At 26.6% G+C, this 26,159-nt stretch overlaps 2 protein-coding genes and 1 long non-coding RNA gene across 6 annotated transcripts; 1 reads left to right on the top strand and 2 right to left on the bottom strand.

Moving 5' to 3' along the window:
* Nucleotides 1–1,334: 1,334 nt before the first annotated feature.
* On the bottom strand, nt 1,335–16,687 carry LOC132919266 (prostaglandin E2 receptor EP4 subtype-like). The gene is made up of 5 exons (XM_060980689.1): nt 16,597–16,687; nt 11,986–12,505; nt 3,632–3,821; nt 2,330–2,547; nt 1,335–1,833 (listed from the first exon to the last, which is right to left on the bottom strand). Exons 2-5 carry the CDS (start codon nt 12,400–12,402, stop codon nt 1,579–1,581), a joined length of 1,080 nt encoding a protein of 359 aa, XP_060836672.1. The 5' UTR covers nt 12,403–12,505; nt 16,597–16,687; the 3' UTR covers nt 1,335–1,578.
* LOC132919267 (uncharacterized) lies at nt 12,769–24,066 on the top strand. The gene is made up of 3 exons (XR_009660607.1): nt 12,769–12,858; nt 23,442–23,504; nt 23,571–24,066. It is a non-coding gene; the product is annotated as an uncharacterized LOC132919267 (long non-coding RNA).
* LOC132919265 (alpha-taxilin) lies at nt 19,009–26,125 on the bottom strand. 4 transcript variants are annotated; one of them, XM_060980687.1, is made up of 10 exons: nt 25,984–26,125; nt 22,754–22,880; nt 22,397–22,687; nt 22,158–22,304; nt 21,877–22,083; nt 21,659–21,787; nt 21,432–21,590; nt 21,025–21,358; nt 20,685–20,968; nt 19,009–19,529 (listed from the first exon to the last, which is right to left on the bottom strand). In XM_060980687.1, the coding sequence occupies exons 2-10, from the start codon at nt 22,805–22,807 to the stop codon at nt 19,494–19,496; spliced, it is 1,641 nt and encodes a 546-aa protein (XP_060836670.1). In that variant the 5' UTR covers nt 22,808–22,880; nt 25,984–26,125; the 3' UTR covers nt 19,009–19,493. The 4 variants fall into 4 exon arrangements, with proteins under 4 accessions (XP_060836670.1, XP_060836669.1, XP_060836668.1 ...); XM_060980686.1 differs by lacking the exon at nt 25,984–26,125 and adding an exon at nt 23,895–24,035; XM_060980685.1 differs by lacking the exon at nt 25,984–26,125 and adding an exon at nt 23,797–23,938.
* Nucleotides 26,126–26,159: the final 34 nt, after the last annotated feature.

Genomic DNA, 26,159 nt, shown 5'->3' with positions numbered 1-26,159 from the left:
ATACCTACGTTATATAATACCATTAAAACTGAACCAAATTATTCTGATATATGCTTACCAATTTATATAACTATTTTACTTATGAAAAATCGAAAATACTCAAAGGAAGGATATTCAAAATATTACTCGAGTTCGAGTAATAGCTGACTTTCTTTGCTTCGTTTTCTCCGTCACGTATTTCTTTTCTTTTTTTTTGTCCACAGGATTTGTGTTTATAACTCAATATAGTTTTATAACTTTCCTCAAATATACACTTATAATATAACAAACACACACAATTCTTAAAATTAAAAAATTGACTATGTTAGGTAGGTACTAAGTACCGTAAGTAATGACTAAGTATCAAATTATATAATTTACATGATCATAATATATTATTTTATTTCTTTACGCACGACGATCCCGAAACACAGCGTCTAGTGAGCTGGTTGTACCGACTGATACGTGAAAATCTGTTCTACATACATATAAATTATATTACCTATGTAATATATTCTATTATTATTATTATTATTATTAAACAGTCAGTCGTTATCGACAAAATATCGTTGAAATAACCCTTAATGCTCATAATACGAATAGCAATTATTAGCAAACACAAAATAAAAACAATTACACCTGTACAAATGTAGTACAATATACAATCTTATCTTTTATCATAATTATACATTGCATAATATAAGTATATCATAATCGTTGAATTTAGCACTCTCTTTTTTTTACTAAAAAATGATTCAATAATATTCACATTATTTAGTAAAAATTAAAACAAAACGTATATGAAATGTAAAAACTAAAAATTGACATTATTAACAATAAAAATGAATAATGCTTACCACAGAAAGTTAAAATTTACAAGAACACACAATCATAGGTCTTTTAAAATACAACGTTTTCGTCAAAAATGAATTCAACTCTCTTACTACTAATAGCAAAATAAATTATTTTACCTGATAGCAGTAACAACGAATATAACATAAAAACATACTCTTAGATTTAGTGATATAGGCTAATACACGGTCTCCGCGCGCTCAAAATCGTTATTCGTTTACAATGTTATATCGTATAAAACCTTAAAATAAGTATAAACTTTATCATAATAGGTATGATAAAATGTTATGATATGTAAACTGTAAAGTAATTAATGTAGTTACACGATACGATCAATTTGAATTTTTTTATTTAATGAAAAACTGGCCATGTAAACCAGGTAGAGCTATCTTCCGTCAAAATATTTATGTTATAATACTTTATCTTCATCTCACATTTGTTTACTGTTTCATAGACAAATTGTAAATATCTTAAAAAATTAAAAAACGAAAACTTTTTACATGTAATAATTATTATACATGTACATATTATACATATTATATTTGGCAATATTCACAAGTACATATATTAGCTGGTTATTTTCCAAAAATGAAAAATATTAATATAATATCATCTTAATACATATGAGTGTGTAAATACATATGTATATATATATATATATATACATATTACAATTGTATATTATTATGCAGTTATATTCCCGAATATATGCTTACAACAGCAGACTTCAGGCGTCGTATATCGTAATCAGAGCGGAACCTCTGATAATACTTCGTCCGTTGTTTTCATGGAACTGCTAAGACTAATGCTCACGCTGCTACCGTTAGCAGTCTTCCTGATCTTCGGCTTCAAGCAGATAATGGTCTTTACTAACTTCCAGTTCTGGAGGACGTACAGATACGGGTTAAGCGCAAAATGTATAGCTAACAGCATGTCTGTGGTGATGATAAACGGCCGAATCTTTAAATCATCCTCGATGAACCTGGATAACGGTATTGATATCTGCCGAGGACCACACAAACGTATAAATAAATATGAAATAAGTTATTTACTACATAACTGTTGATTTTCAAAACTACTAGTTCAATTTAAATAAAGTTATATTAATAGATTACTCAAAACTTCCAGATTATGTGAGATTTTCAACTATAGATTGCTATACTATATAACCATCCTGGCTAATATATTAATTTCGTCTTGACTCACGAAAATCGAATAACTTTTTGTTTTCATAGAAATAAACATTGTAAACATACTACTAATAACTTTTATTAACACATAATTTAGATATATAATACAAGGGGATTATGGCTTACGAAAAACGGGTAGAATTTGAAAAATCTTAGAACGGGAAGCAAGTCATCAATATGCGAGAATAACTCATAACAGTCATAACTCATAACCATGATATCCCCAAATTCGGCATTCTTAATACTAATACTCAGTAGCACTATAAATATATTATATATATAGTCATATAATGTATTATTGCATTTACCATTTGCGGGACCCAACAAGTGACAAACGTGACACACAGTAAAAACATGAGCCAGCCGAATGCTCTTTCTTCTTTGGTAGCGGCGTTGCAAGCCAATGACAATTCTTGGTTGGTGCGTCTTATTGTCACGGTATGCTGTTTGTTAGGAATATTCTTCATACACAAAGCTTTCATAACGGCTAAGTTCGTGTAGACTATTGCAAAGCATAAAATTACGCCTATAGTATAAAACAAAAATTATTATTTTTATTTTGGATCTAAAATATTTTATTTGTAAATTTTATTATTTTATCGAAATTGCTCAAATTTATAAAATCTACCGCTCATAAAAATAAATTATGACTTCATATTATTAAAATGTTGAGTTGGCATTTAACAACTTATAAGAAACCTTGTAATATATTTTTAATCGATCAAAAATATTATTATCGTAAATTATTAAAAATCAAAAATTTATCAAGATTATAAATAGCTCAACAATCAAAATACTTGAATATTTTATTTTATATATATAAAACGTAAACATTTCTTTTTATTAACATTTGGTTCAATTTTTATTCACGTATTTACCATGATTAATTTTTGAGTTAAATCAATTTAACAAAATTAATTTTTTCAAAAACGGGTTTGCTTATAAAAATTATTTTTTTTTTTTTAATATATTTTTGTAAAATATTGGAAATTTTTAGTTTTAACTCTCAAAATTACAAACTAGATTCAATTTTGTATCTGAAACTAATCTTCAGTATTAAGATTTTTTTTAACTACTTTTTTTATATACAGACAAAAAAACATTATTTAATAATTGATACATTCATCGCTCAGCTAATAATTAAAAATTTTAATTATTGCTTTGCTTAATTGGATTTTTAAATAAATTGTAAAAAAAATCAAATCTATTTATTTAATTTAAATGTTTAACTAAATCCCCTAACTGTAATCAATAATAATTAACATTTAATTTATTTATTTTCATTTGTGTTTTAATAATATGTGATTTACAATCAAACATATAATTTAAAATAAAACTCATATTTTTAATGAAACATCATATAAACATTCTTTATATTACTTTTGATAAGTCATCAACTTAGAATATACTATAAACTACAATATATTATTTATAATATAATAAATTATTATTTCTGGTTGGTACCAGCTTCCTATATTTTATAGAATTGAGGAAGTGAATTAATTTTATTTTAAATAATATCAAATCATATATTGTTTTTTATATTTATTGTTTATATATTTTTAATTAATAACATGACCTGAGGCCAGAAGATAAGGTTACCTACTTACCGTGACCTAGATATATGTAAACATGTAGTACGTCCAAAAGCTTTTTGGCATTTTTATAACTCACACACGTTGACGATTTCTCATCCCAATAGCGACCATATCCAAATCCAAAGTATGGGGCACACATGAAACACAGTACTTCTAAAGAAAGTATGGCCATCATTCCTTTAAGTAATTGTAGGCTTATGTACTGAAATTACATGAATTTTACAATTAATAATAATTTATTGTCCTAACGTTGTTTTATATTTTAGATATATAAATGTATTTAGAGTTATACTATTTTATATTGTATCGTGGAAAAGATTTCTGGGATGAGTTTTCATAAACTTTCATAAAACTCGGGGGCCGCCAAAAGAAAAAAATTATATTTTTATTATTTATATTTTATTTTGTTACAAACATATTATATAATGCACAAATTATCACATTACAGTTTAATATTAAAATATAATAATCATGATGATTAGGTAACTTATATTTAAAATTTAGAATTTAGATCGTAAAAACTAGACTTTTTAAATATGTATTCTAGGGAGGGGATGGGCAAAAATGTTTCATGTGCTGCATGCAGCCCACAAACTGCGGGTTGGACCATCCTAGTTTAAACTATTCCGCATCATTCTCAACATCTGTCGCTCTTTTTCGTCACTACTCGATAAAAAGCTCAACATCATTTTTTTTTTATTTCATTCAGATTACTAGCTTACTAATTATTTCTTCCATTTTCAGGATTTAGGCCAACCGACGAGGTTAACTGTTTACCACGGCAACGTAACATTTCTTTTTCGTTGTCAACATCGAACACAATTTATGCTGAGAGTACGTTCCAAAATATACTGAAAATAAATATTGAATTTATTTAAATTAAGAGTACTACTATTTTTATTTAAATTATAGAAATTCTTAAAATTATTGAAAATCTCATTCTAGATTCCACATAAATTATTCTTATATCTGTAAAAAAAATTAAAAATACATAGGCAAATATGTATGGTAAATAATTGTTTTTATAAAACAATATTCATCAAAATCTAAATAGTTTAAAGTTTTAATTTCATTATTTCGTTATAGTTCAAAATTGTTATTCATGGAACTTGAAACTTTAACATATATTATGAATTTACAAAACTCAATGATATTTTTAGAATAATTAGATTAATAATTTTATTGTATTATATGTTTCTACTATGAATCTAATCATAATAATTTAAATGTTTTCGGAAAAAATTAAAAGTTATCAAACCAACTACATTTTTACAAGGACACAATATTTTCTATATTACTGCACAATATATAAAAACATTACCAAAAATTACTGAAATCTGTAATATAATACGTATACATTAGATGGTTATATATATCAGGGTTGGCCAACTTTAATAGACTTGCGATCGACCTCCGAGATTTTCTAGGTTGTCAATGTGTATCACAGTTCTTTATATATATATGTGTATAATCTCGTTTTATTTATTGCTTTTTTCTAAATATAATTTTTATATTCCTGGGATATACAAAAATATACAAATTTACAAAAAAAAAAAATTTTTAATTGTTTTCTGAAAAAAATTCAAAATTTTATGAAAATGGGAAAAGGTGTCGCGATCGACTAGTTGACCACCCCTGATATATATCATATACATATGTCGCATCCATATCACGAAATGGACAACATTTGCATCTATTTTACAAAATGGAAAGTTATTCCTCGACTTTGGGTAATTACAGAATATGCATTTAATTTTATGAAATGGATACTTACATTATACTTAACAGAACTTATTCAGTCATTTAAGTCCATAAAGTGAAAAAAATACTTTGATTTTTATATTTTAATATTATTATTCATAAGAATATATTTTATATATAGGTACTTTAAAACAAAATTATTATCAATTTAAATAAGTTTTTGAATAAGTAACGAGAATAAAAAATAAGAAAATATTTTGTCTACAATTTATTAAAGGTTGGGTAAGATTACTTAGATTTAAGAATATACTTTCAGTGTATCTTGGTATGACAACTATTATCTGTTTATCATAAAAAAAATAACAGTCATAACATTATTTTTAGGTATTATTTGTTGTATATACATTTATTGTCGGTCAATAACCGTAGATAATCCGACCAACCAATGCATAAAATTCTTCATGTTTCTTTACTTTGTATTTTTAATACATATTATACGTGTGTTTATAAGTATAAGTGCATAAGAGTGGGCAGTGGTCGTTTGGGCGAAGGTAATCATTTTGACCAAAAAAATAATAGTCCGTTTGGGCTAGTCATTTGTATCGTTTCGGCGAGTGAAATTGTTTTTACATATGCAAGATAAAAACCTGGTGACAAATACGGATGATATCGTTGCTAATCATTATTAATCACTATTATTAAAAACAAGATTACGATTCGGGCATGATTTTGTTTAATTAATTGTTGAGTATATAATATTATAAGCATTTTCAAACAAAGCCAATAGATATTAATTTAAAATGTACTTATTATATTATATGTACTTTTATTTATTATTTTTTGACTGTAAATTACTACCTACCTATATAATAATATTACTAATATCTATACCAACATTTTTTTTTTAAATGGTGTTCATTAATTATGTTTATTTTATATTATTTTGTTTAATTAATTATTAAGTGCATATTATAAGCATTTTTATACTTATTCGCCCAAACGGTATTTTTAGTTGAATAAATCCTCACCCAAACTGTAAACGGTATATATTTAGTCGCCCAAACAGACCATATTTTGAGTCGATTTGCCAAAACAATCTACGCCCCAATGGCGGATCCCCCCTTCCCCATTCTCTCAACAAAAAAAATAGTTTGAAGTCCCTGATTTTAGTTTTTGACGTAATTATATAATTGAAGTATTTCAAGGGTAACAAAATTATAGTGATATATTTTGTTATTACTATTACTATAAAAACTATTTTTTTTTGTTCCGTACGAGACTGTGGAAAGTAACATATGTATGTACCTAAATAAATACATTATCAAAATTAATGTGTGCCCTTTAAAAATCGCCCCCCCCCCCCCTGTTATCTTGATCTGGATCTGCCTCTGATACGCCCATTATAGTGGACTACCAAATGTTATCAAATTTAAGAACTATATTATATGTAATAAATTAGAAAACATGTTGTTTCACAATAACCCTTAGACCACCCGTACAAATCGTACAAACATAAATTGCGCCTGACGAAGGAAAAACAATTGCAAATTGCGTCCAATATATTTCAAGTATAAGTTTCTATATGTACTATATAGTACATTTCGCCCAGCAAGTATATTATTTTTGATAGCCATTTAGCATAACCCAGAGGACACTATGTAGAGGCAACTATCACTGTCCTCTAAAAATTATCATTATTTTTTTAATTAAATAATATAGTTGGGTATCGTACTGAGTATATTATAAAGTATATTAAGTTTTTAAAAATATTTTTTTAAAGTTAATTTATATTGAGTAAATAATAATTATAATTTATTATTTAGTATATTTTTATCATAAATTTGTCAGTTAAATTTTGGTTATTTTTGTCATTCCACACCCCAGTTACCATCACAAAATATTAAAATAATAATAATAGAAAATTGTTTAAACATTGGAAATATTTGATACCTAATAAGTAACTAATTTAAACTTTTTTATGATCAAATTTTATAAAAATAGAAATTATAGAAATATATCATTTTTTATTTCATTTTAATTGTATAAAATAAATTGTTAAATTAATAAGTTATTTTCCATTTTTATAATTTTATAGAAGACTGAAAATTAATTATTTTAATTTAAATTCATATGAATAAAATCCTTAAGTATTTTTAATATTTTAATATAATATAATTTTATTATGTTATTTAATTAGTATTGTCTTTTCATTGTCCTTAATTTACTATACCAAGTAACTAAATTGTATATATAGTACATGAAATAACGTACAAATATTTTATTTTATTTTATGAGTTTTAAGATAGCTATTTTAGTATTTAACACTTTTAACATATAAATATTATTTTTTTATTATCAACATTCCCCCTTCTCTTTGTAGATTTTTTTTAGAACATTTTTTTGTTTTGAGGGCCCCAAAAAAAATTGTGCTCTTAGCCCTAATTTTATTAAATCAGGCCCTGATCAGCATAGTAATGCGACATCATTTTTACATATTCAATCCTCGTAATGTTTTTATTATATTGCTGAACAATCTTTACCATCTGTTGAAATGTTTTTCTTGATTTCGTGTTTTAAAATTTATAATGTTAATTTACACTAAAAATTTGTATGTAAATTTCGGACTGCAACTCTAATATGTTAACCATAAAATTATAAATATGAGGATAAGGAGTATAAAAGCTATTACTAAAATGGCCATAAATGATTCGCAGCCATTAGTTGTCCAAGTTATATTGCGGAAGCTAATGCTCAAATATTTGGAGGAATGTCAGTAAATCAAATATATGTGTTAAACATAACAAGAAAATTCTTCGGGGCGTATAATTATCAAATAAATAAATAAATAAATAAAATTGTCTAAGTTGATCATCTTCGGGCATCGTAATAATTAATTCACAGTTAAAATAATCGCAAACATTTTCTTAACTCTAAAAATACCATTCAAAACATGCACAAGTAATAAACATTCCCTAATAACAGCAGATTCTTTTAAATTATACCTACTCTAAACTTAAACCAATTTTTTTAATTTGTTCCACCAGGATTGTGCTAATTGAAATCAACATCCTATAATAATTATAGCTTCAGGCCAAACATTTAGGCAAGTAAAATGAATTGCTTTTTCAAGTCAATAAACCATAGATTTGGGTTTCATTTATTTATATTATTATTTTCTTTTCTCCCATCGTTTTCAAAAATGCTCAACACGTTTTTACATTGCATGCCACTTTGTTTCACCTAATGACAATTTATTATCGTTTTAACTTTGAAAATTTATAATTTTTGTACATAATAACCACATTTTCTTTCTGGCAAAATCTAGTACCTACGTAGTACGTATATCCATGTTGTGTTGTGGTACACTGTTGCTTGCAAACAACTTACAAAAATATTACCTTCGTTCGGCTTTTTCACTTATAAATTAACAACAGTATTTAAAATAAATACAATGAATTCAAGGTCACTTAGATACTATGGGCGCAATTTACTATACTATTTTTACTACATGTTCAATGTGGGCGCAATTTACCATCGCCCTATGAATCAAGATGTGCAAGTGTATAATCAAAATCGTAATTACTATGCTGTTATACACGAATAACCACGTGTTTGACATATTCAACATAAATGGTAGTAGCTGTTATAATCATACGAGCCCACACGAATTGCACCTACGAAGACAATACCTTTCAAAGCACACAACAGCGGGGCCGTGGTCAAATCATGGACTTCGGGTATAGGAAAAGAAGGCCAGGATAGCCACATATAAGGAAGCACTCAGCACAGCATATAGCCATATGTACCAGCTAGAGTTCATATGTTTAAGTTCAAACGCCACACGCTATCACATGCTTCTGTATACTCGTACTTATATTAAACTAATAAAACACCATTTTAAAAGTATCATTGACTTTATACTTATTTCGAATCAACGACAGAAGCAACGAAAATTAGACACATACTGCATAATGTTCCTTTTTTTCGTTTTATATTTTGCTTGTAAATAAATAAAATAATGTCGTAAGACAAATAAAATGATTTTTATATAAAAAAAAATATATTTAAACTATAAAAAAATAAATCCAGTAAAAACTAGATAGCTTTAACAAATTAAATTCTATTATTCGAAATTTGGTATAAACCAATAAATATGTAAGTTATTTCATTAATTCAATATAATTCTACAGATATAGATCATTATAATTCATAATAAATATTGATTGTCCCGAATTTAAATTATAAACTTTATATATTTTACAATTATAACTAAGAAAATGAGACAGAAATAATACCTCTAGAAAAGATTTATTGTTTTGAACATAATTGAAAAACAATTCTAAATTAGCAAACAAAACGACAGTAACAAAGAAGGAAAAATAAAAATAGGTATGCTTGAACCTTAAAATATTTTCTTAATAATAATAATAAATGAAATTTGTAATATTAAATAGAAAAGAATCAAATTTATTGTTTAGTTCGCCATATAGAATAAAATTAAAATATAAATAATTAAGTTTTTTAGTTCACTATATATGGACATCCAAATGATGGAACAAGTTCCGTTGATTATAATTTAAGTATTCATTTCACCAAATGTAATGAATATGGACAATATGGTGTAATTACGCGAAGTAGAAAAATCAAGGTTTCATTTTATGAAATGAATTTTAATAAAATGTTTATAACGTTATGCATTTAATATTTTCATGAAACGTACATTAACGCAATAAGGATACGACATAAATATACATAAATAACGATTATATAATTAAACCAATCTAATCTTTATGTAATGCTCAAAAGGCACGATCCATAAATTTAATAGATTGACAGTCGACATTTAATTAGCGTTTATCTACTGTACATATTATGAAGTAAATTTATATTTTAATCAAAAAATATTGTCGATAATATAGATAATATGTAATAGTATTATATATACAAGATTATTATAATAAAATACTTTTTTTGAAAATTGTAATAAATAAAGTCTTGTAAAAATATTTTCTATAACTCAAATTATACTTTGCCCACAATCGATTAGAGTTTACAAAGTCCCTCTATATCCATTGTCTATTTGGTGCAAAATTATATAATATTAAATTTATTGAAGTTACTATGTACAGTATTTGTAAACTAAGTTAAAAAGTCCATAATTTCTAGATTAAAATTACTTTTTTTATATTAATACATATCGCATGCACCAATATATTTGTTCAATTAATTATCGATAAATATTAATTATAATGGACTGCGACTGTATAGTAAACTTATATTATTTAGAATTTATTTTACTCAAATATACAAATACAATGCATTTGTAAGTTGACGGAAGTACAACGTTTGAGTAATGACTGACTAGTAAAATATTATAAATATATAGTACCTATAATGGTCATATGATCGCTATCGTCGGTCGCGACTATCATGAGTGATAATATTTATTACAATAAGATATTATCTACTACTCGTATAATATTATAAGCTCAAACATTATGAAATTAATAAAAATGTGAAACATTTACATGTTTTACTGACCACAAAAAGTTATTATTTATTATAGCATACAATGATATTTTCAAATGTAACGCTTTCAGAAAAAACTAATACGACATTCTGTATTACTAATTGTAAACTAAATTAGTTTTTCCTAATAGCTATACATAAAACAATATAATGGGAAATATACTTAGTGATATAGACAAATAGACTATATTTCCTTAGAATTCATAATCACATTCTATGATATATCATTGAAATCAAATTGTACATATTATCTATCTCAGTGACCAACTCAACACTTACTATATATACTAATGTACTCAACTTTTTTTAAAATTTTAGATGTGAATAAATAAAAGTATCAAAATGTTATCATTTAATAGGTGATACTCAACACTAAATTTAATTATATATATTGTTGAACATTGTGTTAGGTACAAAAATAGACACTCTGGACAAGAATAATTTATTAATAATTAACTTATATACCAAAATAATATTGAAGGGCAGCCGTCTAGAACCCAATGACTCTAAATCGTATTAAATAAATATATTTGCAATATCCACTTACCCATCTTTTTAAAATCCGATTTTTCCGTCTATTTTTATATAGTAGGTAATCAATTTGTAAAAAAATAATATAACCAATATTACTAAAAACTACTTTAACTTGTAATAAATACAAAAGTTACATAATTCTTTAATTCTAAATAATGATTAACGCAAAACGTGTACAACGTGTTTAACTTCTAAAGATCGTAAGACAAATTTAATACTTTAAATGCAGTCCCTGATGGTATTTTTTATAAATATTGACTTTGATAGATGGACAATTTAGTTTTTCTTACCACTTGCCACTTAAGAAACTATAACATCGATCATATAGGTAAACATTGCCCATTTTATTTTTTAATGTGCAACTATTACAAATGTTATTTATATATTTTATTTTAACTCAATCCATAAAGTTACCAGGTTCACAGCTACGTAGTTTTCCTAAAGTATCATATTCTTATCATCGTAATATGGTATAATTTACTAACCACGATCTACCGTGAGTTGGGCCGACCTCAACTCTTGGACTCGCACGATAGATGACATAACTGGCTTGAGAGTTAAGGCTGTGTGCAGTGCAACAGCAATAACAGGTAAGTACGCACCTTTTTGTAAAAAAACGGTTTGGTAAGCGCCATCCAGCGTTCGACAGCCATTACGAGAGCCACGCACCCAGAATTCAAGCCAAAGAACCGCCACAGGACGCTGATCCGGCACGACCACACAGTCTTTTTGGAGTTCGGCCATCTGATGTTCACGAACATATGGACTACCCTGCCGACAAGCACAATGAAATCGTTGATGGCCAGGCACCGCAACATGAAGACGTGTTTCTTGTTGCTACTTGATCGGGTCCGGTGCAATATGAAAAGCGCCAGCAGGTTACCGAGTATGCCGAACACGGACAACCCGGTAAAGGCTATCTGCACGCCGGTACTCGGTAAACGGACGACGGACGGGACCGGAAGCACTGTTGTGGCGAGCGATGACGACGCTGTCACATTCACCACGGCCAGCTCCATCGAATCGCAGTCGTGTTCTGCGCGCGGTCGCGTCTCGCGTTCGGTGCGTGCGGTGACAGGTGCACTATCTGTCCAACGCCCACGATCCCTCTCAGACACGGCACTAAATAATAATTGTTTTTTATTGTTATTAAATTCGCATATGGTAACAAAGTACAAACAACAAATACAATTTATGATTAATAATCTTCCCTTAGCCGAGCTTGTGTTAGAGATTGAGAGTATGACATATTAATAGCTAAAACTAATGAATTTTAAAAGTAAAAAGTAATAGGTAAAATAAAAATAACAATAAGTTATTGTTTTTTGCATTTTAAACATTTTTAAAAACTACATAATATACACTTAATAAAATTAAATTTAAACTAATACTAAGAATAACCATTTATATACAGTATTTTTAACATTACTTTTTTATATAATGACAATTTGTATTAACCACGTCGTCCATTATACGTGAGTATATCACCTATTATTTTATATGAATATTAAAACATATTTATTTCGTGGTAGTTACCGTTATTGTAATCGTGTACCTACAAACGACATCTATATATAAGCAAATTAACAAGAGGTTACAGTAATTTAAAAAATATATAATTTTAGTTTTTAGTGTTTTTACTATTTTAATAGTACCTATTTTAGAAAAATCAACATAATAATTGCCAATATACTTTTCTATAGCACAAATTAGATTAATTTAAGAAACCACCCCTAAAGTTGAATATTGAAGAACTTTTTTAACTACTTATCGTGCATGCATAGGCAAGATAAGATAATTTAATGGAAATATATTTTAATAAGGTTTATACCTTTTATTTTTAATATACAATATTATTACAATCACTTTTTATTATTATTTTTTTTTTCTAAATTGTTCTCTGTGGCTGTCAAAATAGTATATAAAATTTTTATTCATAACCATTATTATTGGAAATGGTTTGACATTTGTTATCTACAAAATATTTAATAATATATTATTTAAATAAAGTTTTAGGTTTCTGTTTTTGTTAATAACCTACGTGAAAATTTAGGTTTTTCCGTTACTATACTTAACTATACTATTTCATAGTTGCATACTATAATTGTTTTTTATTTATATTTACTTAATCACTTTAGAATATATTAAGTTTGTTTACTTTAAATTTTAAAACTTTATGTTTGTATTATGGATACATATTAATATATTATATTAACTAACTTGTTACTGTATACAATTAAAGTTATTACCTTATTATAGAAATTATAGTAAATTAATTAAAAATGTTTAATAAATACACAAGAGGACTATGGGTAAAACAGTTTGAGAACTACTGATATGTGGAGAAATATACATAATAATTAAATGTTTAAGTCATGGAAAGTATCTATTTTTTGACCTCTACACGTAAATTTCGTGTTTTTTTATGATACAATAAATTAACCATACATCACTGCAGATCGCATGATTATTTAAAATGTTTCGAATGCGTCCCAAGCAAAAAAGGTCATATTTTGATGGTGCATCATGAGATGGTGAACTGGCTTACACCCAATAAAATATTTGGTTATTATTATATTAATTTAATTTGTTTGGCTTACAACCATTTTTAAAATGTTATGCAGGTGTACTATAATATTCTATAATAATTATATTTTTATATTATTTATTAATTTTTATTCGATTTTTCAATGCCACAATTTTCACATAAATGAATCTAAAGATTTTTTAATTTTGGTAAATATTCTAAATTCTGAGGGGATATATAAATGAATTGATTCTACAATAATGTGTTGTTTTGTTTTTGTGTTTATATACACAATAAATAATCGATAAAATGCTTCGTTTTTAACATTATGGGTGATGGTCTTAGAACTAGTTTGTACTTTATGGAGGTCAAAAATAAAAATTCCCATTACTTTTTTTTTATATAATCGGGAAAATAAACAAAAAAATTTAAGTAAAACGGAGTGTCGCCGGTTTCCGCCAAAAATAAACTGTCTGTTCAAATGTTACCGCCAAATTAAATAAAACAACATTTCTTTTTCCATCAGTTATAAATTAAAGAATTTTAAGTATAGGAACTCTTATGTAAATATTTAATAATATTATATTTTTTAGTAATTTTAATGTGTATATGTGTAGGTACACACTATACAGATAAATAATAACTATACACCTACAACAATTTAAATCATTACGCACTACTTTTTTTCTAGCTATTATATAAGTACAGTAATTTATAAAGATATTGTTTAAATTTTTTAAAAAAATATCGATGCAAAATATATGAAAAAATGATCACATTCTAAAAAACTAAAAACATAGTTGTAGACACTTATTAGTTATCTTATACTGTTCTTACACTTACGTTAATTATGGGTTATTTTGAGGTATAATACTATAATATTGCTTTTTAGAATTTAATTTCAATTTTAACCAATGAATCGATCGATGACATATTGTTATCAAAACGATGCAAATATAACACTATATATTCAGTAAATAAGTAAATATAATAATAATTTTACTTTTACACAATAATATATGCATTTTATTTATTTTTTAGTTGCATGTAACTATTTTTTTAAATTTATTTCTATTGAATAATTAGATTTAAATTAGTGATTACTTAAACAAAAAAAAAAAAAATTTATAGAAATAAAATAATTTTTAGAAAAACTAATTTTGTCGGTATTTTTTCATATTTTTATAATATTATTGTACTTATATAAAAAATAATTGTGCGTTTTGATTTAAACAGTTGTAGGTGTACAATTATTATTTAACTGTATAATGCGTACCTGTTATACAGAGTGATTCTTTTATCATGAACCACGTATAGTTCAAAAAGTATTCATATTTTTAAATTTTTTTTATCCTTATATTTTTTTAAGTTGTTTACTTTTTTTGAATGACAACATAGTTTTAATTTCATATTCCAAAGCACAATAATTTTCTGGCGAGTAGTTTATGAATTATAAGTATTTAAAGTTTAGATGCGCGGAGTGGAGTGGTACGGGGTTACCCCGCAAAATGTTTGTTCACTACTCCGCTTGTCTAAATCTTTAAACACGTACAACTCATAAACTACTCGCCCTAAATTCGATTTTTATGTATCAAAACACTCAGAAAATTATTCTGCTTTGGAATATGAAATTAAAACTATGTTGTCATTCAAAAAAGTAAAAAACTTAAAAAATATAAGGATAAAAAATATTTAAAAATATAATTTTTTAATAAAAAAGTTGTTTTTTTACAACTTGAAACTATGTGAAAAAATATTTTCAAAAACATGAATACTTTTTGAAATAATGAGTGGTTCATGATAAAAGAATCACCCTGTATACACATAATAATTATTAGTTACTAAAAAATATAATATGAAATCTTTACGTAAGGGTTCCCAAACTATAAAATTTTATAATTTATAGCTAGCGGAAAAAAGAATGACATTTTTCTAATTTGGCGGAAAAAGATATTGGCGGATACCGGCAATACCCGTATAACGAGAATTTTTACGCTAAAAACCAGTTATTCAATAACGAATAAAACTATAGAAACTTGAAATTTTCATCAAGTAATAATATTATTGTTTCTTTATATCTATATGATATAATTTTTTAAATATTTTGACCTTTTGTTGATAACATTTTATGACTAGGTAAAAATACGAGAAATTTTAATTCAAGATTCTTAACATAAAAATATCGAAAATTAATAATTACAATTTTTTTTAAGCAATTAAATTTAAAATTTTGACAAAATTCGTCAAAATCTTGAAAATTATAAATAGGTCTTGAAAACTTAAAACAAGATTCATCAAAAGTATATTATATTATCATAAATTTGACTATACTCAATTAAATTTTTGATTTATTTAAAAATATCTATTTATACTATGAATCGATTCACATGTATTTACAAATAGGTGTTATTAAATTTTATAAGTAAAAATAAATAAATTTTAATATTAATCTGAGCTGCCTAATTGTACATCTTCTAGAATCTTTAGATGCGTATTTAACACTCGTCAAAGTCGATTAATTTCCTATCTTCTATTTAGATACATACCAATTCGAACTCTAGCTTTTACCTTAATAATACTTGACATATATCCAAACATATTATATTGTACATAAAAATAATTTTAGTGCAATAAAAACAATATAACATACATATCATGTAATATATAAATACAACAATTTTCATACCTAGGGCCTCGCCAAAAGTCACCACTACGCAGTAGGTACTTCAGTTGTGTGTGATATACTGATATTTAATTGCATGGTCTTCCAAGACCACGTTTATCTCCTTGAGTTTTTAGTGATAACCATAACTGATAAGTACGAAGGCTTGATTGTGATAACAGTAATAGTGATATATGAAACAAATAAAGCTATGATAATAATAATTAATAATAAAAAAATAATGTTCAAACGTTATAATTTATTAATAGATTCATATTACAAATAGGGCCCGGAAGTTCATGCATTTTCATGTTTTTACTGAGTGCATCAAAAAGTTGCAGGATGAGCTAAAAATTTGAATCACAATCTAATAAGTTCAAAAATGAAATTTTAGTGTGCATATTAAGGTTTTTTAAAAAGATACGCATATTTTGAAATAAAATTGTATTTTACTGCATTTTACTTGTGTTACTTATTTTTTTATTAATATTTCATGAAAATGTCGGACTGAGTTTATTTCTAAATTTATTTGTTGAAAAATATGTCTTTAAAAAACGTTACTAATATAAAAAAAACCTGATTAAAATTAATGTCATTGCTTGGTTGCAGCCGCTGCAGGGTTGATTATTGCTGTAATGCTGTTCGTTTGTAATTATATCTTATTAAAATTGTGTATATTTTTCCCTATCTTTTAAATATTATTTTTACCAAAAACAAAAAAAAAATTAAATGCATATTTAACGCTTATTTAGTGTAATTAGGATGTATAAGGTGTAGGTTCCTAATTTATAAAGTTTTGACCACCCCCCCCCCCCATCACTATAATATTGGAAAATAGTAAATACTAATCATTTAAATATTTCTAAATATAAAACTTTCTTAATTTTCTCTATTATGAATATTTATATGATAAATTGGTTGTACCTAATATAAAATTTAAATTACTCCGTATATTCTAGAGGCCGCTACACCAGCATTTGTTTTCTTTGTCTATCTCACACATAAAATAGGAACAAAGATACTCCGTATTTCCACGATTACGACTTTATGGTTCAATTTAGTGCAAAAGCGCCTATTATATATTTTATAAAGAAGAGTATTTCCTTGTGCATTGACCGGATAAAATTTTTATATTTACATTTTTTATAAATATAAGCATGTTTTAATTTAAAATAATTTCGATTATTTTTAACCATTAATAACTTATTCAAAAATGTAAATATTAAAAATCTATCTGGCCAATGCACAGGAAATACTCTTTTTTATAAAATATATAATAGGTGCTTTTGCCCTAATCTGAACCAGAGAGTCGTAACCGTGGAAATACGGAGTATAAAGATACTCAACAAAGGTTCCTATTTTATGTGGGAGATAGGCAGAGAAAACAAATGCTGGTGTGATAATAGCATTCAAATTTTAGATTCATTGACAATGCTAATAGATTAGGAGTGAACCAAGTGAGGTGTTTTAGTTGTCTATACTGTTCAACTTGAACCGTTATTTTAGAAATAATATTGTGTTATAAATGTTGAAATGTATTTGGCCTTAGTATACTGTATATACTTGAATACTTCTCTTAAAAAATACTGGTTGTGCCATAGGATTGGAAATACTATTACTAGTATATCAATTTAAATTTAATATAAATATATATTTTTTTATTGATATTGTAGTGCATCAGTGCATGGTGCACCTGCAAAGACACTAAAGTATAAGCAATACTAGTATACACTATACTTAATGGTATAAGTGTCTGGAAAATTGATTAAATTCAATATTCACTCATATGTCAATAAATAAAATCATTAATTGGTAAACTTTTTATTCAAATTGCACACTTATATATTTTGTTCAAATTCATTGACTGAATTGCACCCTGCGGTATACTAAAAAAAACCTTTCTTTAGTTAAACAACAGAATACAATAATACATAATTACACACTTACATTAATTTAATTTAATTTAATCTGTGATAATGGTTATTAATATTTATAATAGATTAATTTCAACTGCTTTCAATTATATGGATATTATGAATTATGATAATAATACTAAATTAATAACTAAAATAATTAATTAGATATGGATATCTTTTTCATTAAATGCTTTACTCAAACATTATATTGTAAATTTGTAAATACAATAGGTAGGGAGATAAGAAGTTCAATATATATCCCATGTATTATCCCAATCACTGGTTCAAGTTATGTTAAGATATAATTTTAAATAATGAACATAATAGTCCATCTCTCCTTTTAACCACATCTGGACAAGGTACTACAGAAGTTATAATAATTGTATAGGTTTAACAAAATAAACTCGGTTTATTCACCAATATAAATAATATGTAGATAATCATTTAAACTACTAATACCACTAGTTTAAATTTAAAATAGTAAAGTTAAAGTAGAAACTGAAAAGGAAAATAGTTCAAGGATAATTTTTATAATTCGAGTTTATTTAATAAAATATAACATACTTTTCACATATATCATAGTTCAATATTGTTTTCGGCACCATTTAAAAACACAAGCTTATTAATTTGGAAAAAAAAAATTTGTTTAAATATTATTTTTATTATTTGTTTTTCATTTTACGATAAAAGCAAAATTGGCAAAGCTATATAAATAAATGATAATAGATATTACAATAATTACAACGTATAAATGAATACCATTATAATAATTAATAATAAAATTTTTTTTTCATATATTTAACATATATATATATAGCTTAATTTAATTAAAAATTAAAACCGATTACAGGTAATAATCTTTAGATAAATAATGACTTGAAAATAAAACAATAATAAAAATTTTGCTTATAAGAAACATCCACTGTTTCACAAAAACAGTTGGCGGTTTCAACTCATAAATTTAGTATTAGTGAACTACTACGTGTCAAACAAAGACAAAAATTACTACGTTTTCTTAGCCTTCCGTTTTGATTGAGTTTCCTGAAACACGCAATTGACAAAATTAAATATAGCAGTCAGATGAGTAATATACAGTTGATTTATTTTTACATTTGGCATTGTATAAGATAGACAGGTCAGTTTTTTTGGTAGTAAAGTTCAGTTCAATATGTATTTTAGATGGATGGTAAAACAAACAAAGTGTGACATATCAATTCAAAAAATATTTATTAAATTTATAATATAGTTTTCAAATTTATAAATTAACACCTTTATAAAAAAAATTAGAATTTATTTAATTTACAAAATAGTGATTAAATTAGGATGTATTGATAGTTTTTTACAACAGTGGTTTTCAACCTGGGGGTTACCAAAAATAATAGACAAAATAATTTTTCCATAATATTTAAAAAATAAAATAAAGTTATAATTGTTTATTTTGTTCTATATCTATACAATAACATGCCGAGGAGTGTAATTTTAGCTCAAGTATCCCATTAACAAGTGAATAATAAGTTAAATAGTACATTTTTAAATTGTATTTATGTATTTCTTTATATTTAAATTTATTGTGTATGATTAACAATGCATTTTAAAATAATGTTGCATTATAAATTAATTAAATTTTTAAGTGTAAATTAATCAAAATTATATACCATATAAATATTTTATCAGTAATTAAATCAAATTTTGATGAATAAAACGTTTTTATTGAAGGGTGTGCATTACAAAAAAATAAAAAATGGGGGGGTTGCAATCCAAAAAAGGTTGAAAACCACTGTTATACAATATTTTCTTTTTTTTTTATATTGAGATTTTCCTAATTTTTTCGATATTGTGTCAACTTTAAAAGAAGTGTTTCTATTATACCTACATTATATCTTGCAGCAGAATTGCCATTTGCCAATATCACAATAATATTACAATTTTGAATTTATAATAATTTATTATCAAACTAATAACTATTGAAAAAGTTGTAATATATTGACATTAAGATTTTAATATGTATTAATTTAGAAAACCTAAGGAAATACTACATAATATTTGTACATTATTTTTATATAAAACTATGAAAGATATATTTTTAATGCAGTTATATTAACCCGATGTCTCTTAAATCTTATTATATATTTATTACAAAGGAATAAATTACCGATATTAAAATAAATGTTGTATTAGTTAAGTAATTATAATTACCTTGGCCTTTTTAATGTCAGCCTTTTTTGACTCTTGTTCATTAACTGACTTATTTTCAATGTTATTTTCAACGACACATTCTACTTTATCTCCATTAACTGACGAACTACTGCTAACACCAGTATCATAGGCAGGTTCATCTGATATATGCGATTGAGATGATGAAGGAGATTCTGGGGACATAGTATCTTCTCCATTTATAATTGATGGCTGCTCAGTCGAGTCCTTGGTCAATTTCATTTGGTTATCAATGGCTGACTGTAGTGTTTCTTTAGACTGATCCGCTGAAATGCGACCATGACATGAGTATTAAGTTGGCCAAAAATTTAGATTTATTTACGTTTAGATTTTGCATTATCTGTGCGTGCAAACCATTCCGCCATTGCACACATGCTGACCTCTGTGAAACGCTCAGCCATTTCTCCGGATATCACATCTGGTGGCAATTCAGGCATTTTTTTTCCGTGTTCCAACTTAGATAAAAGTGCCTGTCGTTCAGAGTGAAGAGTTCGACATAATTTTTGTAAGGTACTCAATTGTCGAGTTGCTACAGATAAATCACTTATCATTCTAGTACGTTCAGAGGTCATTTCATCTAAAAGTTGTTGACAGCGCTCATAGCGCATTTTCCAACTAGCAGACTCTTTTTCTTGTTTAACTATTTTTTTTGACATCTATAAATAAAAATATATATTCAATACAAATAAAGCTTATATTATAATTTACTTTTTATTTTTTGTTACTCACTAATTCCATGTCTCCTTTAAATCCAGCAAAAACTTTATTGCTTCGTGCTAGAGCATTTTGAAATTCTTCATATTTTTCATTATATAGAGAAATTTGGTTTCGCAAGTCTATTTCAGTATTTTGCATTTCCTCGATTCTGGTTTGATATAGTCGTATTTCCTTTTGAAAAAAAAAATTATTTTGTGCATTATAATTTTAATACATTTAAAGCAAAATTAAATACAAACCTTTAATAAATGAGTCTTCTCGTTTAAAATAGTTTCTCGTTCTACACTGATTTCCATATTTGCTTTGGCCAGCTTAGCATCACATAATTGGGTCTCAAGCTCAATTTGTTTAGCTAACTTAACTACTTGCTACAACAATTTACAAGTTTTCTATACTATGAATTAATTCCTAGTTAAAACTGTACAATAATAGTAGTAATAAACTTGAATGTGCTTACAGCGCCATTTACCTGTTCTCTAAGCTCATACTGTTCGCACACATTCTTAAGCCTAGAAGACATATCCATATTGTCATCACGGAGTTTGTTGTTTTTCTCACTATTTTGTTGCATCACTGAAGCTATTTCACTTAAAGTGTTTTGAAATTTATTCGTCATTTCCAAGCGTTTATCTTCAGCTTCTTTGACACGTTTCAGACTCTCTTCCTAGAAAAAATACATAGGTTTTATTAAATAGGTTTTAATAAATTAAAATTAATATGTAGAAATTTGATTATTACTCTTATTGCTTTATTTTGTTTCTGCAATTCCCTACATAAACTCTCTAATCGACTTCTTGTCATAACTGCTTTATTCATTTCACCTCTGACTATATCACGTTCTGTTAATGCCTGAGATACTCTTTTTTCAGTTTGTTTATAAGCAGTCTAATATTTCACAGAATTAAAAAACCAAAAATTAATACATTTTGTAAAAAAAATAAATTTTACTACTTCTACATTTTTTAAATTGTATTTACTTTAAGCTTAGTGTTTTCTTCCATAAGATCTGCATACTTAATGCATAATGCTGCTAGTTTTTCTTCAGGTGTATTTAAAGAATTCATACTATTCAAAACAGTTTTCAATGCTTGAGCTAAATGACGGTCTTTTTTTTTACGGTTCTTATCATTAGACGGATGATTTGAATCTGCTATATCCAACTCGGAAGCTTGAGTGGCTACAGATGTGCTATCAGCAGCATCTGCCTGTTTGGGCAAGGATTCTGTAACTGTACTGGACACACATGATGCATCTTTTTGATTACTTGGCTGCAAAATAAATTATGATTAATAAAAAAACTACAGTGACACTAAACTTTAAAAAAATATACTAACCTGAGTAGTCTTGTCAATAGAAGATTCTTCTGACACGGTAGATGTAGCCTCCATGTCAATAAAATTAACCAAGTATTTTGTATATTACAATAAACTTCAATAGTGCATTTATTCAAATGTTTTTAGACTGTAAGAAAAAAATACTAGTTAATATAATTTTATATTATTTAAACAAGGATAAGTACCAATATTAATTTAATAATAAGTTTTATGGATGCTTTAACAATGTGCTTGATACTGTTTGATGCTCTACATAAATACATTATTGACAAATTCTTGATTATTAGGTATGTGTAGATGACCACAATTTGATATTTAATCGTACAGTATTTCTAAATATAAATAGACGGTACCTATTTATTTGTATATTATTTCAATGAACACATAGTATTTCGGAAGAAATTACATGCACAGTGGGGAACTGAGTTTATCTACACATGTGTCATCAATGTGTTGAAGTTGAATGTGACAGTGATATATTAATTATACAGTTGAGCTATTCTCACAGAAATTAATTGGAAATTACAGTAACTTAATTAGGTATAGTGTTTAGAACTAATTAAAAATACATAATATATTTCAATAGTTGATGGTAATAATGTATTATTAAAAACAACAGTAACATGATATAGGTTCAATTTTAGATTGTATACATTTTTATTAGTTCCTTTTTTTTAACATTTTCCAGAAATAAACTTGGTGTAAGTATTCTCTTATGTGAAGCTATGGACAAATAAAACTACAGATTTCTGTAAGTACATAACATTTAATAGGACTATAAAATACTTAATAGAGTGTGTGGATTGTCTGCGAACAGGCTACAGAATCAAGACTAACAGGGAAATGGGACACATGGTTTCATCTAACAACGAAAGATGCACAATTCCTTCGAGCTGGGACGGTAATTTGAATGGATTACAAGAACTAAGAAGACGATGGATATATGTGCTGGTAAACAGCTGCCGACGACAACACCCAAAATTCAGTCCGGGGGCCAGAGTGGCGAGCAGAACGCGTGTGCGGTCAATGGGGACACGACTTACCGGTCTCGAAGAATGAGCACTTGCGTGATGCCAACAGGATGGACGATTGTAAATAACAATAATAATAAATAATATTATCGGGTATCGCGTTCACTGACCGAAATGTAAGCACGTTGGATGATTAATGTTTGTACTTTGTCGTCGTCGTCGTAGTCGTGGACGGGCGGTGGCGGTGCAAACGACTGGCGAGAGGCGGCGGCGGAAGCTATGTTATTATAAATGCCAAGTCCGGACTAGGTATACAGCGTTCGGCGATAATGCACTAGTAAATGACCTAAAACGGTAATCGGTCGGTGCGGGACGACCCGTACGAAGAAACGGGACGGGTAACGTCGGACAGAGTAGAAAATGCAATATATATATATATATAAACATACAATATATATATATATATAGTTACTAGTGTATATATATTTAAATATATGTATAATACAGCAATGTTGTGCGCGCTTGTATGCGTTGCGTATCTAAAGGGTCTGCGGTTGAGGTGATGGTGGGGAGTGGACTTGTAGACATGTAGACTGTAGAGTGGTAGCCGCGGCGACTGGTCCCCGGTGACCGACGAGAATCCTGAACCGGCGCGCCGGTGCCCAAGATACCGGCTCGTGAAATGGTAACACTGTATGCAGCCACCGCTTTTTTTTGAAATTCAAATCTATCGTATTACCATAATAGGATCATAATTGATAATAATATTATCTTAGACTGTGCCACTAGCCTCGTGGTATTAATAATAATTTAGTTGACTTTATACGACGTTGTGAGTTGTGACACGACTGTAGTTGTACCAATGATGGGCTAAAACGTAGCGAATCAGTAACAAAAACTTGTAACGAATGTGGGATTCATATAGGCACTCGACGTTACAATTACAACTTGGACATTCTAACAACCCATTAATGTTTCATTATTCTGTATGCGATAGTACTCCAATGCCCATAGCTGTATTATATATTAATAATAGGACCTATTTGTGTATAATACATAAACGATAAGGACAGCTCGTCCTTAAAATTTTTTAGAGGATTAAGAAAATAATAATAACTATGAGGCCCAGCAGGACTGGTACAATAATAATTTAGAAGTTCGACATTCATTTTTATTTATTAAGTGTTTAATTATTATAGTAAGTATTATTTTATTATTTTTATTGGTGCTTTATTTTAAGTTTTATTTTTTAATGTTAATTTTTTTTAAATACTAAATTCTTTATTCTTCATATTAATGGGTTTTAAATTAAAAAACTTATTTCAAAAGAATTTTCCATCTTAGAAACCTAAACCAAAAAAGTAATACAGACTGAATTATACCAAAAAGTCATACTTAGCAGTTGCCAGTATCCAGTTGGTATAGATACGAAATAATATATATTATATAGGTATATAAATAACCAAGAATCAAATTATGGCTATGAGCTGTACATGGAACTAAAGAAACACATCTCTACAGGGTTTTCTGAAAGAATTATTGTATTCCTTAGTTTTGTCCTACCATATTTATCTCATTGTCCCTATTATTGTTATAGGAATTTCCTCTATATGAAACATTCAATTTTAATTTCTATAAAATAATAACATTTTTGAAACCAATTTTTCAATTTTATTTTTTATTTTTGGAAAGTCAAGGCTCCAAAACTAAAAAAAAAAGTGCCTAAGTCTGGGCATTGATGTTCTGCCCTTAAGGATAGCTCAATATACATATATACTATATAGTATATATTATATACGACAGACTGCATACACCAGCCGTACTTGCAATATTACTGAAGTGTTGAATAAATAATTAATAGATATAATAAAATTAATCTATTAGTGTATAATCTTATTAAAGATTCTTTTATAACTAGTTGTAGAACAAGTTGATCTATCTTGTAAAGTATTTGGATAAATGTATTAAAATACTATTTTGAATGTATTAGTGTTTTAAAATCAAATACTTTTATAATTTTATGTTGATAAATACTTTTCAAAAATTAAAATCAAATTATTAAGCTTGCATTTTATATTCCATTAACAGTACTTATTATTTAACTAATATTAAAGTATTTCAGAATTAAAATAAATATAACAAATTAAATAGATACCTCGTCAAAGTTCTACATTATAATGAATAATGATACATAATTTCTAATTACATAATTATTTTTTTTAGATAAGGGTACAACTAAAAAAGTATTTAAATACTTACCAAACATGAATTTTTCTCTTGAAAATGATTGTAAATATTTTCTTATGGATATATTAGTAACTGTAATCTGTATTTAAAATTTTTAAAGAATTTTGTAAAAAACTAGTGGAGATTTATTCTGTGATTTAAGTATAATGTAAAATGATAATAAATATAAATAATAATATTATGAATAT

This window comes from Rhopalosiphum padi, chromosome 2 (genome assembly GCF_020882245.1).
Source record: "Rhopalosiphum padi isolate XX-2018 chromosome 2, ASM2088224v1, whole genome shotgun sequence".
NCBI classification, from domain to species: Eukaryota; Metazoa; Arthropoda; class Insecta; order Hemiptera; family Aphididae; genus Rhopalosiphum; species Rhopalosiphum padi.
The sequence above is the reverse complement of the archived record's forward strand: the minus strand, read 5'-3'. Positions and strand labels throughout refer to the sequence as shown.

Bases quoted from the DNA above. Each gene is read 5' to 3' on its own strand.
- LOC132919266 (XM_060980689.1), bottom strand. From the start codon at position 12,402: ATGGAGCTGGCCGTGGTGAATGTGACAGCGTCGTCATCGCTCGCCACA. The intron at 3,822-11,985 runs GTGCGTACTTAC...ATGTAATTTCAG, and splicing joins AACCGTTTTTTTACAAAAAG to TACATAAGCCTACAATTACT. The intron at 2,548-3,631 runs GTAAGTAGGTAA...TTTATACTATAG, and splicing joins TTACATATATCTAGGTCACG to GCGTAATTTTATGCTTTGCA.
- LOC132919265 (XM_060980687.1), bottom strand. From the start codon at position 22,807: ATGGAGGCTACATCTACCGTGTCAGAAGAATCTTCTATTGACAAGACT. The intron at 22,305-22,396 runs GTAAATACAATT...GTGAAATATTAG, and splicing joins AAGAAAACACTAAGCTTAAA to ACTGCTTATAAACAAACTGA. The intron at 22,084-22,157 runs GTAATAATCAAA...TATTTTTTCTAG, and splicing joins AACAAAATAAAGCAATAAGA to GAAGAGAGTCTGAAACGTGT.